General features: G+C 34.1%; 1 protein-coding gene across 6 annotated transcripts; it reads left to right on the top strand.

The window, feature by feature from the left end:
- Positions 1-773: 773 nt before the first annotated feature.
- On the top strand, positions 774-19,219 carry LOC144855420 (crustacean calcium-binding protein 23-like). Of its 6 annotated transcripts, none has more exons than XM_078713275.1 (5): positions 774-795; positions 6,870-6,955; positions 8,116-8,299; positions 17,387-17,557; positions 18,212-19,219. In XM_078713275.1, the coding sequence occupies exons 2-5, from the start codon at positions 6,876-6,878 to the stop codon at positions 18,308-18,310; spliced, it is 534 nt and encodes a 177-aa protein (XP_078569401.1). In that variant the 5' UTR covers positions 774-795; positions 6,870-6,875; the 3' UTR covers positions 18,311-19,219. The 6 variants fall into 6 exon arrangements, with proteins under 6 accessions (XP_078569401.1, XP_078569400.1, XP_078569397.1 ...); XM_078713274.1 differs by having other exon boundaries at positions 787-808; XM_078713271.1 differs by lacking the exon at positions 774-795 and adding an exon at positions 4,194-4,349.
- The last annotated feature ends 137 nt before the right edge of the window (positions 19,220-19,356 follow it).

The raw sequence follows: 19,356 nt of genomic DNA, 5'->3' as shown, positions 1-19,356 counted from the left end.
AAATAGGAATATTGCGATTGCCGTTTATTTCTTAAATCATGGGCTCTGATTTTATCACAAATTCATGATTCGCGTAGTAATGTAATACAAATCAAAATGTGTATAGAATGAAGATCTTGTAATTTTAAAATGTTAATCTTTCTAAATTGAGGTTTTGAGTGAGACGAGTAATGTGAAAAGAATGAAAATAATTCTGACTAACGTTTTTGTAACTTAAATACTTTGACAAAACAGTGGAACAAATAAAGGTATTATATAAAGTAATTAGGATGTTCTGAGGAAATAGTATCTACATCATCATTTATTTCAAATAAACATAAGAATGTAACAATCATCCAGGTCACAGCTTGGAGGACCAAGCATATCCAGGGCAAAGCAAGACAACAAATAAAAACACGAAAGAAGAAGGTAAAAATAATAAATAGTAATAGTAAATTTGACTTTATTTATTACACCTAATATATTTTGAAATCATCGAAGTATTTTTCTGAAAATGGAATTCGATTAGTATTGATTATCTTTCAACTTTGACTCGGGTAGGCTTTGGCGAATAGTTAAAAGTTCATAAACTCATCCGTCAGAAAGTAAGGTGTTTTCTATCTTTAATATTCATTCACGAACCATTTATGTATATTCGTATAATTACTATCCCACTTGGAGCAGTGATCCATGCAACGTTTAATAATCAGCAACTATACTGATAGTAAGACAGTCTCCATTTGATGGTTGTAGTTGTTAGAAGTTAATACACATCTTCCTACACTACTGCATGGTGTTTGTGTGTAGAGATAAGAAGTAATTTGAATAGGTAGGTTTTTTATGTCATTATTGTTGATGAGTTTACAATATAGTAAGCCTATAATTTGGGTTTTGTTGCTTGTGGTTTTACTATTGTAACCATCTACTACAAGTTACTTACTTAGTTAGGCCTATAGGTATTAACATTAGTTAGTAGCAATACTATTCTGGCTGGTTAACCAAGTTAGTATAAGTGTTATGATTTAAGGTTTGAATGGCGAAAATCAATATTGTTATGATATGATGTTTGTTTTTTTCTCTTTTGTGGGGGCAACCCACTTTTATTGCAATGACAAACAATATGATAAAGATTATATCTGTCCATCTATCTATCTATATATTTAAGTGATATAATGTTTGTGGTATGTAGTTATGAATGAGTCTTGAGTTCCTTGAGATCAATATGCTTTGATAATCAATCCTCAGAGGAATGAGAGTTCAGTTAATAGCTAAAATTACTTAGCTGTCCTATGAACTACACGAGTTAATATTTCCTTACTGTATTAAAGATATATTGTCCCTCTGAAAACAAAAATAATCACATTTTAAAAATCTGTTTGTTGCTGAATATGTTACATAGTCATTCACTTATACCAGAAATTAAATCTAAACAAAATTATTTAAAAATCTGATTAAAGCAAACAATAGTCAAATTGGCTATTTGCTTTGTTTTTTTATAAGTTGAAACATTATTTTTTTCTGCAGAAGTGATTACAAAATGGACTAGTATTCAAATTCTGATTTGATTAATCTTCATTTTGAATGTTTGTGGGGACAATACATCTTTAACAGGTTATGTTTACTATATAATATACTTGGTTACTACGGAGTTATCTTCTTTATAACTACTAGATTTTATACCGGTAGTTACTATTTGAATATTAACTCGTGATTTCTCGTAGGCCTATTATAGGCCTACGTCTCGAAAGGCACGAGTCATTACCAAACAATCTCATAAACTAAGAGATGAAAATAAACATTCGTACAGTCAATGTATCACTTACCTCTTCAACATACCAATAACAAAGTTATTTTTGACTCGATGTTAGAGATGGAAAGTTGACGCGCATAATTACGTGTACAAATGTGTACTGTTCGTTCAGTGTCTAAGTTCATCGACAAAGTTTGACAGCAAATTTGTTAGAGATACATGACGTCACCGTACACGGTACGTTCTTGAACATGAATGAATATTTTAACGTGTGTTGACCTTAAACCATACCAGTATTTCACAATTATTACATAATTTTGTAGTATCATGGAAGTTTATCGGATTGATGAATGAGTTGGTTCCCACTAGCGACGCAACGTAACGCAACCTACGCAACGTAAGAAAATGTCCTTGCAATAATGTGTGTGTACGTAATGGTAACGGTAATACAAATATAGAATCTATGTACATTTAAATAAAGCGCGGAGCGGACGGGTGGTTTCAGTTTCTACATGGGACAAGCTTGCGTGGCGCTTACATCCTATAGTGGGATGCAAGCTAAACTATTAATCGCAGTTATCAATCCAATACACAGCATCTTTCGACAGCAGCATATCTCAAACCAAAATACATTCACAAATTACTTTTTGAACAGTTACAAAGTCTATTTAGCGTTTCATACCTGCGTAACTTTGTAGGTCTGTCATTCTATTTATAGATTTACTGGAATCTTCCTAATTATTTGAATACCTTAAGTTGTCTATAAATTATCTTTCTGGACAGTAGTTATGTATACGATGTGTAGCTTTACCTTACCGGTTTTTTTTTAATATTTTCTACAAAATCAATTTGAATAGGAAGTTTCCGTAACAAATACGAATGAAACCAATTAGGTCTATGGTGCGCCTGCTATTTAGTAACACGTACATGATCATACACTGATGCGTGTATACCAGTGTATGATTTAATGTTATACAGTAGTACTATTATTCAAATAAATAAACTAACATCCTAAATAAACGCCCCGGAGCGCAGCCTTTATTGTGCCTCTAAACATTCATACACAATTGTATTGTAACATATGTAGTGGACTTCATTGACTTCCATGGACCAAGCATTTTGACTGTACTTTATCTCATTTTATATTAATTGTGTTGTATTTATTTTACATTTGAGAATTTATTTGATTATACATGTTACCATATTACAGCCCCACCCTCTGAACAATAAACGACTAAGTGAGGTTATTCGAATAACTCGGTAATTTTATAATGTTGTTAAACTTAAATTTCCAGCTTACTGAATTGCAATAATTTCAGTTGGCGTCATCGACCTAGAATACATCGATGTTGTACGTCGCGTTACTAAGCTTATGCGAAGTCCAGAAATAGGCCTACTATACCGGCGTAGAGACCTATAATTTGTCTCCTAACGTAAAAAATAAAACAGCAACTGTGATCACCTTGAGTAATACACACGACGGTAAAAATTCCAGTCCTTAATTGGAGAACAAAAATATTGTCCACATCAATGGCTACAACTTCACCTGAAAGTTGATTAAACCTTATGACTCAGTTTACTGGTTTCAAACTAATACATTTGGCAGAGATCAGCCAACCTTTCACCTTTAACGTTCAAATTTCTAGAGAATCATTCGTGTATTCATAGGCCTACCGATAATAATCGGAGTTATTGAGGGGAGGGGTCGTAGAGAACCTCCCCGATGGAACGCGTTACCAATGGGCACGTACTAAAATGTAATGGGGGTATAACCTGCGTCTTACGGCCTACTGGGCAGGTGTGGACGACACATACCACAACTTTCTTCTCCCCTAAGGGTCCCTTCATGTTCGAGTGCTGCCTCCAAACGGTGCCCATTCGTCTGTCCACAACGACAAGGGATGAATGGACCAGTACACCGGGGTGCATTTTTGCCTTAACCTAATAGGAAAAAAATAATGCCACTTGGGTAACCCCCAATCTTCAGAAAGTGCACACAAGCCAGATGTGTATCCGATACTTTTTCTACCACCAGAACAATGGTCGATAAGTGACTTGAACCTGTGCCGATTGTATAGCTATGGTTTTCGGCGGAGCCCCAGCCTCAACCGGCCACTGGACTCCACTAAAGCTTTGTTCCCACTAATACGCAACGCAAGGACGAAAGTCACGTGCAACGCAAATTTACCGATTAAGCTTGGTTCCCACTAGGACACAACGAAAGAACTCGCCTGCGAACTTGCATCGCTATTCCCAGGTGTCACTTTCAAAACAATAACAGATTGACATCGATTTATTAAAAAAACTTAATGCGTTTACAATATAATCTACGGGGATTTAAAACAAGCAAGAAGTAATGAAAAACCCCAATAAACCTGCACTTTGAATTATAGGGAAACGACTATATTATACAGTATCGTTAACTATCAATCTTCTAATATCACCGGTTGACCGAAATCTATTTACGTCACGTTTGGTTGAGTGTACGGCTAGCCATTCATGAGTCAGTACACGACTTCAGAAATGTTGGATTTCAATACGTTTGTTTGTATACATGCATTGAAGTCAGTCAAATGATACAGGGCATTGTAGTAGATTATTTGTTGAATAATCGTACCAGGTAAGTTTGCTATTACGTCAGGGCTAATTATAGCCCGTATTTAGACAGGAGATTGTTACTAGGCATAGGCTAGACAACTCGGGTGTGCATACACTTCCGGTAGGGGTATGCTAACATATTGAAGGGACCATTTGTTGGAAAAGGTGTGTAGCCATCATATTATATTGATCAGGTAGATTGACTTTGTCATAATGTTGACTTATATTCACACACCGATATCTTGTGTGTGAACACAAAATCTTTAGACATTATTCATTATAGTTTCGATATTTATATCGCCGAGCTTGCCCACGTCTAGGGGTAGGCCTCAGCTACCATTCGCTACCGTAGGATAGGGATCTGGAGGTCGTGGGTTCGATCAGTTACACTCGGGTATTCTCAAATGTACAATAGCATAAAGTAAAATTACGTGAAAGAGGGCAAACATCTGGTCAATTAACTACTTCGAATATTAGCGATATTAAATTATCACGATAGAAATTGTAGGCCTACGTCTACCCAAACATTGCATTTGTAACCCAAATCATCCACATAGATCCTATTATATCGATGAAAGCTGATTGGATAGGACTATATATTCATTTCATTCATTTATTCTTTATTTCGTCATCAAATGTACATATACAGATACAAAGCTCTTTAACCCATTGTATAGTGTAATATGAATAGCCAATTAAAGCTATATTTTTTAATGTTGACTTAATTAGGCCTATTTTACCATAGTGATACCAGGATACATGAGTAGGTTCGACCTATTTTATTGGTCAAACAATCTTGAATGCTTTTTGTTAGGACGTGTTTAAACAAAACCACTCCCACATAGTTTACAAACCCTATTCCTAATTATATTTATTGTATGCGTTCTCAGGGTACGTTGTTTGTTCAACAGTATACAAACAGTTAACTCATTTCAAGGAATGCTGGTATTACTGCATGATACAGGTACTGATAATATTGTGTATGAATAGACATATACAACGGTATTATTAGGCTATATCTAGTATGAACGTACAACAATGATGATAATAAATATGTGATGTATAAAGGATAGGAGAAAATATAAAAAAATAATTGGGGGAAAAAATCAGAATAACATTGGAATATATAAATTAGGAAGAAGTATAAAATCATTGTATTGATCATTTGAAAATTAAATGAATAAAAGTAGTGGTTAACGTAAACAAAACAGAAAAAAACTATGTGATGATTAGCTGTTTAGTTTAGTGTAAAGATAATCAAAATTCGATTATAATACAAATGGTAAAAATGTAAACAATTATCTAGATAACTAGAGGCTGCGATCGCTTCGCTTGCTCTAATGTGTGTAATGGTTCTCGGAAACATGAGGCCTAGGTAATGATGTACAAGTCAGCCTGTGCAAACTGTTTTTTTAAATATCTGGCGTTACAAATGTCTTGCTTTTCAACACTGCACGTATTGATATCGGTATAATAAGCTAAGCGAAATGTCTATCCTAGACCATAATTCCTCGTAAATCCATCTATTTTATCAAAACATAGCAATTAATTATCTACTAAATTGAAGACTAATCCAACGGTATTTTTCAATTAAATAAAAATGTTTGCATATCCCTTAAACTGCTCTATTTAATTAGTGAAGGACGTTGAGAAAGCCTAGGCTGTAGGTTATTGTGAATGTAAGAAGATGAGTTGGACGTTACTATACTGGTAGGCCATATAAAAAAACTTCATCAAATCCTCACGACACTGTGATATAGGCCTTAGAGTTTATTATGATGAAAAATTCCTATCTTATAACTACCGGTGCCACCCTTCACATTTATTATTATGATTATGATTTTTTTTGTTTCATGTGTAGGTCATGTGTGGGGGATACCACTGGTATAAGTTTAAATTACTCAGTAAGATCTCTATATTTCTGTGCACAGATAATACAAATGAGAGGCATTAAAACAAAATAATATGGCAAATAAATGGGGTGGGAGAACTTAACTTTTTGTATTTAACTAATTAATATTATATCTGGAATTCATGTCTGTAGCTGAGCTATACCAGCTTTATAGGGAGTGAATATATACTCTCCTCTGGGTCTGGGGGTAACACAACGCAAATGATTTGACAAATCACATGCGATGGATTATTTGAACTGCCGCTTGTCATTGGTCAACTCGGTTGCGTCACTTCTTTGTTGCGTTACGTCTCTATATAGTGGGAACCAAGCTTAACGAAAAAGAACTTTTGACAAATATTACATTGATGTTGTTTTACCGTTTTACAAAAGTGTTTCCTTTCCGACTATCTGTCTGTCCGTCTTATTTTAATGTTCTCACCTCAAACTCAAACATTACCGATAAAAACGTTAGGTGTGTATTTTCTCTACTGTTCGAATATTTTTTTAATATCATATCTATTAGGAAGCGATTATTCATGCATGAGATTCAGTACTTGTTAATATATGGCATACGACACACATTCATGGAAATTTAATTAAAAATAATGAAAGATAATGGACAAATTTAACATATACTTGTTATTATAGTACAATATGGCAGCCGATCAACAGAACCCAGTGCAGCTTATCAGGTCGAGGCTCGTTGAAGCTGGTGGACGCAAGGGACTCATGCAGTAAGTACATCATACGACAATAAACTCATTTTACTAAAGCCCTGTCTACAAACTATCAAACTTTACGTGGTACAAAATGTGATGTGCACATATATGGACATGATGTCATTATCATATTTGAGCATATCACTACCATATTCAACACAACATTAGGTATTCCGGACCCACTTTTTGGAACGATTTGCCACTCCCCATCTTAGACTCTGTTTCTAGTAAATCATTTTATCTAAACTTAAAAGTCACCTAATTTCCAAATATTAACTATTCTTCGGTCAATTTTTTATTATTTATTTTTAAATTTTATTGTCTTTGTCAGTAATAGGTACGCTCTCCACAAGATGTGTTTTTTTATCTTTCTGGGCTTGTACCTTCTTCTTTCTAAATTTTGTTTAAATCTATATTTTGAAAAAAGAAATCATTATCTTAAGTTATAGTTATTTTTTTATTTGTTTGTGTTAGGGCCAAAGGCCAATATACATTGAACTAATAAATTCCCTGAAAAGGGAAAGAAGAAGAAATATTGTTCATTGAAATCAATTTTGTATATGAAAGGAGAAAATAAATGTTGCTTTGAATTGAATTGAATATTTGGGCATATCACACTTACTTTTTCAAACTAGTTTGATAGTGTAGACATAGTTTAACATTACTTAGGCGACATGATTATTTTCCCTAAGATGTTCAGAAACCATGACTGAAAATACATCTTCCGTATTATTTATGAATAGGAAGCAAATGTTAATGCATTACTTCGGTTTAGGTCCTAACACTTGGTGAAAACAATAGTACCAGGAAAACTAGATTACGAATATCTACGCTTACAGCAAGCCTATGGCAGAAGGGGGTGGGCGGAGCTATCGAATCAAATAAGGGCGATGACGTAATACTAGGATATGGCTCTGAGATTTTTTATGAGAGGAAATTTGGTTGTTGTGAATGGTTGTTTTCATTCTCCATTTTTCAATAACATTTTAAAAATGCAACCCAAGAAAAAACAAACTAGCTTATTAAACTTGAGAAACAGCAATTTGGCATACCCACACAAATGCTTATCTTTATCCGAAATTGTCCGAATCTGCAATATATACCAATTAGGCTAATTTAATCGGAACATTCTGGTATCATAATCATTATCTTCAATTCCATCTTTTATATTGCAGTGCTTTTCGCCAGATGGACCGCAACAAAGACTTCGAACTCTCCAAAAAAGAGTTTAAAACTGGCCTAGAAAAAATCGGTATAACGGCAACAGTCGGAGAGGAAGCAGTCGAACGAGCATTTAAACTGTTCGACCATGACGACTCGGGAAAGATCGACTACTCGGAATTTGTCGACAGTTTGACGGTAAATTACTATTTTATTTAAAAAATGTGCTTATCAAATTCTTTCTTTACGTCATTCCATATTTTAACATGTAAAACCTATCCTTTTTCTCTCTTTTCTTTTTTTCTCCATTTCTTTTACTTTTTTGTTTCTTTTTTTTATAAAATTTAAGGAGGAGAAGAAAAAAGAAAGATATTGATTATCGATGCATGTTTTAATGATTTTAATTAAGATTGTAATGGTTAGCATTTTGATGCTTTTATATGTTTTTTAACACGTGTTATGGTATACGGTAGGTCATTAAGCCATTGGCTGGTCTCGTGTCAAGCAAGATGGCTTATTAAATAATAAATAATAAAATATAAATAAATAATATGTATCAGTCAGTTTGTCTGAAATAAAAGTCGAATTGAATCGTAACAAAGGGCGGAATTAAAACTGTTGGTATACATTCAATAATCAGGCTGATCTCTGTCTACACTATCAAGCTATGTGACAAAACAAAGTGATGTTCCCATATATGGACATGGTGAGGTTATATCCCTACCATATTTGGGCATATCACCACCATATTTGAGTAGGCCTACATTTTTTGTGTAATACTAGTTTGATAGTATAGACAGAGCTTAAGATTCGGGTTGAATAATGCACTGTAAACGCACTAAATTTAATTTAAAAAAACAAAATATTTAGTATACTATATTTAGTTTATCTTAGTATTAAATTGTGTTGTTTTGGTTTTTAAAATTAAATAATGTGCCTTAGTATAGCATGCAAGACACAGATGACTAAGCGTAAGTTATGCACAATTAATATAATTTTCGCATCACATAGGCCTTATGGGTTCGGTCATCACGCACCCCCACGGAATCCAGATTTTACCAACGCTTCATTGGGAAATTACACCAAACACATTAAAAACAAATTAACCTACAAACATTACGAGTAAAATGTAGGCCTACAGTCTAAGACGGGTTAATATAACGTTAGAGACCAAGTCTATTACTTATCACTCAAACGAATCGAGTCGAATACGGTCTTGGAACTGGCATGCCGTATTTATTCTCAACTGTTCAACAACATAGTTGAAAAGAGTACAATATTTGTACAGGGATGTATACCTCCCTGATTTGTGGATTTGGTTTGGTATAATTTTAATTAGGATATGTGAACAACTAGAAGACTCGCCTCATGTCGTTATAAGAAACTATTACCTGAATCTTTCTAATCCTTTTAATCAATTAATGATATATATGAGTTTCCATTTTTCCATGAAAAACTATTTAATACTACATTATGATATTAGGCTTAAAATAATAACCATACAAGTTATTTTTAAAGTAATACAAGATACTGGAAAGGAAAGCTTGGTTCCACTAGGACCTAACAAACATGAAAAGTTCGAATAATTCATTGCTTGTGATTGGTCAAATTGCGCTTACGTCCTTGTGGTGCGTCCTACCGAGAACAAACGCAAGAACGTAAACGCAACGCAACTGATTTGACCAACCACACGCAATGGATTATTTGAACTGTCGCTTGCCACTGGTCACCTATGCGTTACGCTTACGTCTGTGTCTTAGTGAGAACCATGCTTTACAGGCACTAAAAATCACCTCTTGCGCGCGCGCGCAATCTGAAAGAAATTTATTTTATTAACACGTTGGTAACATATGCCATATAGTACGATACTGTTGTACAGTTATTATGAACTCATGCCTCTTTATGGATGAATTTCTTAATTAACTGTATTTACCATAATTATGAATAGTGGTTTGTTGTGTTCAGGTACACGTTGTCTATTAATTATGTTTTATAAATGACCTTATTGTTTAGAAATATGGCCATTAGCGATGTGAATTGAGAGGAGTCTGTTGATTATGTCTATAATGAATATTCCTAATTGACAAAACAAAATTCACCGAGCGTTTAATAACCAAACATGGTTGTGAGTGAAATTGTAGTAGCAGTCTAATACTACAGTACTAGGGATCGTCATGTTAATTCTGTGTGCAACTGAAGCCTGCTTTCTTTCTCCCCACCTCGTCACAATTTTTGTAGTTTCTAGGCCCAGGCGAAGACTACCGACGACAAATAAATTGACATGACCGAACCATAGGCCGTCGGCTGTCGCCACAAATCGAAAAAGTCTCTATTTGTTGGACAATCAGAGTCACAAAGTGCATGATAGCTAAACATGGTAGGCATGTACCATGATTAGGCCTATAATAGGTGTTTTTTTTTAAATGTAGAGTTACGTGACGTGTGACAATGGTTTGATCAAACTTTTAACAGTTGTAACATGTGGTGACAAGCATTTAGACATTGTATCACTGAATTCAGGTACAATTAAGAATCTGGTGTACAATATGGATACATTAAAATTACTTTTCTGATTAGTGAAATTCCAGATTATTACGTCCAATTATAAATGACCATGTTCCGTCCAAGTTTATTCGTCCTTCTGCACTAGGTATTTAAGGCCGAGGCACAATGAACACGCGTCAAGCGCCAAAAGGAATCGAAAGTTTGACGCGACAAATTAATTTAAGTTTTAACATCAAAACGAATGTGACGAGTAGGCGTCAGTCGTTTGACGCGTCAGTCGCTTCTCATGTAAATGCTTATTGGGAACAGGCCTTTAGGAGATGGTGAGTTTACATTCGCAATACGCCGGGATATTTATCTTATGTTTCTTTTGTGTGTATGGGTAGCATCAGCCTGTAGGCCTACCGAGTCAGCGCCGCAATTCAGTGTAAAGGCCAATTAACACAGACGAGCGGTAACGGTAAGCGGAAAACCGCTTAGCTTGTCCCACGTAGAATCTGTATCTATCCTGAGCAGAAACTGCCCGTCCACTCCGCGTTAATTGTGTGTAAATGGTCATAAGGAATAACAGATTCTATATTTGTATTACCGTTACCGTTCGTTTAAGCAATGTCTACATCATCAAAACTAGTTTAACAAAAAAAGTTTGACCAAATATGGTAGTGGTATGCCCAAATATGGTAGTGATAAGACATCATCATGTCCATACATCACATTTTTTTGTCACATAAAGTTTGATAGTGTACACAGATTAGAAGAGTCGGCCTTAAAGATGTATTGTCCCCCAAAAACATAACAAATGAAAATTAATTAAATCAGACTTTGAATATGTTATTTTGTAGTTTTAATAAAATTAATCACTTCCAATGAAAAAAAAACGAAAACAAATAATGTTTTTACTTATAAAATGACAAAATAAATGGTTAAATTCAACCAAAAACCCATTGGCTGGCAGCCAATTTGACCATTTTTTGCTTTAAATCACATTTTTTTCAGGTAAATACATTTTTTTCCGATCCAATGTTTGGTCAAAGTGGATAACTATTGTGTTACATTAATCTGGAATATTAAAAAAATTTCAGGGGGACAATACATCTTTAATATTGATTTAAAAACTAAAAATAAAAATTATCATAAATACAAATGTTATTCTTGTATTTTAAGCTCAGCTTGATAATTTGAATTTTACTGACATTAAGGAGAAAAAGTAAATCCACAATCAATGATTAATGGAGTGCCACTTATAATACATTATATACATTATACACACGAGATAATAGATTTTGACATTTACTATGATATTAAATTTGAATATATTATTTCAAATAAAAGTACGTGATGGATGACAGAAAAGGTTGGGTTCAGCTTGGGGAGCCTTAGTCATCGTCATTCCTGAAATGATGACGATAAATGGAGTGTATTCAGACGTGTACATTCCATTTCAACCTATATCGTCGTGTGATCTGAAAGTCTTCATAAAGACCCATTCAGACGATAAATAGATTAATATGCATTTTCATACCTGAAACTAAATAAATTTAAAAAGTTTTCATCCTAGAACTATACGATAACCATCTATGCTGTCTTTGATGAAAATGCTATTTTTACACGTCCAATCAAATGACGTCATGATTAGTATGAGCAATAATATCGTGACAATACAACGATTGTATTGTTTTCATTGATCATGACTTCATTTGATTGGATTTGTAAAAAAAAATCATTTTATCAAAGACAGCATAAATGATAAATAAATCCTATAGTTCTAGAACAAAAACTTTTCTAATTTCTTTTGTTTGATGCAAGAAAAATGTTATCTATTTATCGTCGATCTTTATCGTTCTAATGTGAATGGGCCTTAAAAGTGTTTGATTCAACCGTTATAATGTGCTACAGTAATATTATTCTCCTTTTATGGCTAATTAAATTTGATGGTAATTTGATATGTAGGCCTAGGTCATTGTGTTCATGTTTTCTGTGTCTATTGTTAAATTTGATGGTAATTTGATATGTAGGCCTAGGTCATTGTGTTCACGTTTTCTGTGTGTCTATTGTTAAATTTATTTTATTTAGGTCTACCTAACAAAAGATGTCAAATATTATTAATATCCGAAATTGTTTTATTTCGTTTTGCTGACGGCTTTGATTACAGAACAAATTTGTACAAGTTAGGATATTTATGCTATGGTGGTGAGTGTGTAACAACGATATTAAACGTTCAGTATTATTGAAATGACCTGCACCTTGCCTTCACAGCAATGGTCGTTGTAATTTATGATAAATGAGTCCTAATTTCGCCATTAATAATTTGAAATGTGCATCAATCATACAAAACACCTCCCACGTTAAATTACTGTTCAATGATCTTGAGAGTTAGGCCTACATAGCAACACGCATATTCAAAGAAATATCAAACCTGGCATGCGTGCGTACTCTGGGGAAATCATTCAAGGGGAGTTCCGGTAGCCAGCTTTTGTTTTATCTACATGGTACCGTAGTGGGCCCACTACAACATATTCACCAATCAGAACACCTATAGATTAAATCACAGATGTTAGAAACTTTGTGAATGTTTTTGAATGTTGAACAATGCCGCTCTGAACATCATCCTGTCTTCATATCGATGACTGTGATAGAGGTCCCTCGAATCGGCAAACAATGAAAAGAAATAAATAAACGTTAGGGGCCTATATGCAAAATATTATATATTTATGTTAGATATAGTTTTACAAAAAGGTTGTTTTTACCTAAAATGTTGAACAATGCCGCTCTGAACATCATCCTTTCTTCATATCGATGACTGTGATAGTGGTCCCTCGAATCGGCAAACAATGCCAAAGAAATAAATAAACGTTAGGGGCCTATATGCAAAATGTTATATATTAATGTTAGATATAGTTTTACAAAAAAAATACATGATTGTTTTTACCTAAAACGTCGATGGCTGTGATAGTGGTCCCTCGAATCGTAAAGAATGTAATGAAAATAAATAAATAAACGTTATATACAAAATGTTATATATTAATGTTAGATATATGTTTACAAAAGAAATAAATTGCGTTATATACAAATATAGATAAAAGTACAAAATATGTTGATTGTTTTTACCTAAAATGTTGAAAAATGCCGCTCTGAACATCATCCTGTCTTCATATCGATGGCTGTGATAGTGGTCCCTCGAATCGGCAAGCATTTAATGAAAATAAATAAACGTTATATACAATTACAAAATATTATAAATTAATGTTAGATATAGATATACAAATATAGTTAAAAGTACAAAATATGTTGATTGTTTTTACCTAAAATGTTGAAAATTGCCGCTCTCAACATCATCATCATGTCGTCATATCGATGGCTGTGATAGTGGTCCCTCGAATCGGCAAGCATTTATTGGACATTTCGGTAAATGTACAAAAGAATGTTGATTGTTTTTAGCTAAAATTTTGAAAACATCATATTGACTTCTTGTCGAAAAGGCTTACATAAAAACAAGAATTACAATTTAAGTTAAACAATATTATGATTTATCTTAGTTTCAGTATACTCTGAAAAAGTTATGAATAGTTTATTGTCATTACTATCAACATTCATTATATATTAGTACACAGTTTACCTATAATGAGTAAAAGGGTTGTCGAGAATAATCGTCTTGTACACTACCGTAGTTGTTATTTAGCAGATTATATCATTCGTAAACTCTTAGAGACGAAATACCTTAATTAATATAAAGAAAAATAGCTTTAGGCCTAAATAAAACTCAGTAAACTGTTTATGCTTCTCAGTATATTACAGTATAATATTGACAAATCTGTTTTAAAAATGTATTATTTAAACATAACTATTAAGGCATTTGAAGCATTACAAAGAACATTAGAAATAAACAAATTGTGTGTACTTACTTTATTATAAATAATACTTACCAGTAGCAACGCAAAATGTATTTGTTAAATCTTTTGTAATAATGTTGAATATAATATTGAAACGCGTAAATTAGAGATTAAAATCAATTTTTTATTATTTTTATTATTGTTACATTTTTAAATTGTTATATCACTATTAGTTATTATAATTTAAATATCATTATTAGAATTTATCATATCAAAAAAAAATTATATTTAATATTACTATTTAAACTAACGCCCGTTGACACGTCGATTTCTCTTATTTTCTGCCATTGTTTCCAACTTGTTTATCAAGAAATCTAAAGAAGGTCGATGTTCTGGTTTAACTGCTGTAGTGTCCTTTCCGAGTTCAACCATCTGTCTACTTTGAATTGCTACTCCTAAACATTTGATTACATAACCGATAGCATACACGTCACTCTGTATTGAGTTGCAGGCACCGAAAATGTATTTTTCCGGCGCGACTTCTCGGTTGTCCAAATGGTATTTAATCAGTTCGGCTGACGATTTAAAGGTTAGCTGGGTGTTTCTCCTTGGGTGTTGTAGGGTGCTAGCCATGCCGAAGTCTGATAGCTTCGCTCTGTAGCAGGTACCATCGTGGTTGATGAGGATGTTCCTTGCCGCTACGTCATTATGGAGAATTCCTCGCTGGTGCATGATGTTGAGGGCAATAGTCACCTCTTTCGTCATGGAAATGCAATCGAGCTCACTCAATGACGGCTGTCCAGTTCGCATTGCTTTCAGTAATGTTGTACTGGATAGGGTCAGAGTATTTCCAACAAACTCCTGCACCATGCAACAAACATTGGCTTGGCGAAAGACGCCCAAGACACGAGGAACTGAAGGTTGGTCACTCATCAACTCCTTAACACGTGCTTCTATCACCATTTCGGACCACGCTTCATCAGAATTATCGTACCTCTCCAAAAATGCTGTCTTGACTGCAACTAGATTTCCTGGATACAGAGTCGACGACATCAAGTCAACGCGACCGAAGCTGCCATGACCAAGCTCTACAGGAGTGCTAAGGTTGGCTACACTCGATCTATTCAGCATCTTCACAGACGGCAGTATTTGATCAAGATGTTTTGATGTGGCATCTCCCTTGTTACCAACGGTTTTTGTTGACGTGGTGGAGCTACTTGTCGAAGAACCATTGTAGCTACTTGCAGATGACACTGGCCATTGTGTTGACGACGATGCTGGCACACTACGAAAACGTTTTCTTTGTGGTATCTGACCCGGTGATAACGCTGTTGAGGACCCGGATGCACTTATCTGACCAGGCTGTGACGTCGAAGATGACCTTGGTCGTACAGACGTTGATTTTGATAGTGATGATGACTTTGATGATGGTAGTGATGGTGTTGAATGTTGTGATAGTGAGGTTGACACTGGAACTGCACTCGTTGATGGTTGGATTGATGATAGAGGTGATGAATATGGTGAACTTAAGTTGCTATCCGCTGCTTGGTAACTTGTGATACATAAAAGGTTTAGTACAGCTGTCCAAACCCTTCTAAATAATGACTTTCTTCTTGGTTGGTGCCCTACATCTTGCTGAGATCTACTTAAATTCCAAACAAGAAACGTTATATTATATCACAAAGTTATTATCAATTATTCAATATAATAAGCGTATATTTACGATAACTTGAATAGGCGCTACTTATAGTACTATTTACGATAATAATGCCCCAGACTCTAATTAGGACTAGGCCTAGGCCTACTTACATACAGACTGACTAAAGTTATGCCTAGCCTAATAGGGTAAATGATGCTTTACTCTACAACAACAGTACTAACTTACTATAATTATAGCTATATAGGCCCTACTGTGCTAGCCTAGGTAGAGGCAGGATAGGCTATAGGCATAGCCTATTTATTATAGGCCACCTACTTACTACTTACTAGACAGTAACTAAATAGAGTAAGCCTAGTTAGGCTTAGTTAGCAGTCCCTCATATTATTATTAGGCCTGACCTAGGCATATACCTTTATATAGGTCCTACCTAGCCTAGCCTATAATAATAAACAATTTTAGTGGTGGTAATGTTACCACTATTGACACTATTAAATTGGATTTGTGGCCTACCCTCCAATTATTGGTTTCACCAGGATGTCTTGTTGAACAATCGATTTGTTTGCCATTCTTGATCGTCGTCTTGGTAAGTTTCGAATTCGAATGCACGTTTACTTAGCAACACGTTTTGTGTAAGCACAAAAAAAACAACTGGTAGAGAGTCTTGTCTCTTGTCGTTGTCGATTTTTAGGTTGCCGATGCGCTGCTTATATAGATAATCCTGAGCGCGTGTGCGTGTTGTTCGAAGTGCATCTTTTTGTTCTATGCGTTGCGTAGAACGGTCGATTTGTTCTATAGTTGCCGTGATACACCTTTCGAATTCCATCGGTCATTTTTTTTTATGTAACCAAAGATTGTATAGCGCCGCTATGTGGCGCAAGATAAATAACTTGCACGCCATTCGGTCGTCGGACTGCATATTGCGTTCCATATTATGTAACTATGATGGCTGATTCACTTAGCTTTCAAAGTTCAATTTTCGCTTTGTGATTTTAAACAAACATTGTACGATTGTTATATATTTTTGATTATTTTAAACAATAAAGTTGAACGTTTCTTTATATTTCCCGTTAAAGTAAATTAAATAACCAAAGACTTGTTCCCGGGCGGGCGTCTTTTTGCCCGGCCCTAAACTATATGTACTTTTTCGGAGTAATTTGACTTCATCCTCATTTTATCAATGTTTATACTTTTTAACCCGATTGACTTTACCTGACAAATAACATTTTGACAATCAAGCAATGCCGGTTGCAAAGTCATCTAACTAATGTACAAATGTTATTCAATTTACAGCTACCTTTAATGTCTGCTGATAGGAGAAAGAAAGTAAGAGAAGTGTTTGCTCGTCTAGATAAAGACGGTAGTGAGTTCTGTACAGAAGAAGACATGAGGAGTCAAATGAACAAAGATGAAATGGAGAAGTTTTTCAAAGACTACGACAAACAAGGACAAGAAGACGGAATGGTAAGTTTTTTTACGGATGTCAACCAAGGTATGTTTGATCAGGAAAGAGTGTAATTTAACTCTTCCCTGGTTTGATATATATATTACAAACATCTTTTAGAATGTGATCATTGTTTCTAAAGGATGCAGGTGAGATCCGGGATCTCGTCATGTGATCATTGTTTCTAAAGGATGCAGGTGATATCTGGGATCTCGTCATGTGATCATCGTTTCTAAAGGATGCAGGTGATATCTGGGATCTCGTCATGTGATCATCGTTTCTAAAGGATGCAGGTGAGATCCGGGATCTCGTCTTGTGATCATTGTTTCTAAAGGATGAAGACATGAGATCCAGAGGATCTCGTCATATGATCATCTTTTCTAAATGATGTAGACATTAGATCCTGGTTCATTTCATGTGATCATCTTTTTTTGAAGGATGGCATGAGATTCGGGATCTCGTCATGTGATCATCTTTTCTAAATGATGTAGACATGAGATGCTGGTTCATTTCATGTGATCATCTTTCTTAAAAGGATGCCATAAGATCCAGGTTCATGTCATGCGATCATATTTTCTAAAGAATGTATAGACATTATATCCATGATGCGATCATCTTTTATATGTGTAATTTGGAATTTACTTAAAAACAACACTGTTCTTATTTTTCTTCAGATATCTTTACAAGAATTTGCCGCGTATTATTGTAAGATTGGCGATAGTATGACCGATGAAGAATTCATGGACAAGATCAAAATCGATTGGCCAGAATGATCTCACACATGCGCAATGAATTAACTAGTTAAAATTTTCTCTTTATCTGATGTAATATTGTATTAAAATCTCATTAACAATAAACTTGGCAACAAAAATAGCATATTTCTATTATAAAACGACAATACGACCGTAAATCAACCAAATTAAAATAAAATTATTGAGCTTGTATCAATATGTTTTCTCTTTTGGATCAATAACCAGAAGTCATTATTATATCCATTTATTTATTTAATAGTATTATACTATAGAAGACTAATAATATTCCTAAGACGTTGCCATGTCAACCACAAAGATAAGTACACATTTCGATTGTTTATAGAAATAAATATAATATTTTCGATTTGAAATTATATAAATCATGTTTGGTTTTGACGATTTATAACTGCATGATAAAATTATTCTGTAAACAAAAATTATCGAATTTTCTAACTAATCAGGTAATAATTAAATAAAGTGCGCATAATCAGTCATTGCCAAACAACCAGGTGACCAATCCACAACGCAATAATTTGTCCATCAGGTCAAAGGTTGAAACTATCGCATTTATATCCGATAATAATCTGATTTGAATAAGATAATTATCGTTTAATTTTTAAACACCGTTTTCTACAGGCAGTTTATCGGTTAAGTTTTAACGGTTAATTTTTGCCTGCAGAAACACGGCCAAAAAGTACCTACTGTAGGCCACTTTTATGCCCAAATAGATTCTAAAGTAACGTAAAACAAAACGTTATGGTGACATGAATTGCTAAATTACGAATTCAATATTATTAACACTTCGGACATGTCGTTAGTCTAATTCTATATCTCTGTGGTAAGTATTATATTAAGCGTTGTGTATTAAAATGGTTGTTTTGTAAACATTATTCCCTTTCTTTCTATACACGGTACTAATAAAATACATTATTAAGAAAAACATTTTACACACTTTCTCAAGCCTGCAAAATGAATTAATTATATTTAACATTTATAATGTATTGCAATTTTTTGTTTTATCACCATTGTAATAGTCATTTTTACTATTCTGTGAAAGGTACTAAATA

The sequence above is a fragment of the Antedon bifida genome, chromosome 11 (genome assembly GCF_963402885.1).
Source record: "Antedon bifida chromosome 11, ecAntBifi1.1, whole genome shotgun sequence".
In the NCBI taxonomy this organism is placed as follows: Eukaryota; Metazoa; Echinodermata; class Crinoidea; order Comatulida; family Antedonidae; genus Antedon; species Antedon bifida.
Note: the sequence above shows the minus strand (reverse complement) of the source record. Positions and strands in the feature narration are given on the sequence as shown.

Coding starts and splice junctions, on each gene's coding strand:
- LOC144855420 (XM_078713270.1), top strand. Junction 6,956..8,115: donor GGACGCAAGGGACTCATGCA/GTAAGTACATCA, acceptor TTTATATTGCAG/TGCTTTTCGCCAGATGGACC. Junction 8,300..17,386: donor AATTTGTCGACAGTTTGACG/GTAAATTACTAT, acceptor TTCAATTTACAG/CTACCTTTAATGTCTGCTGA.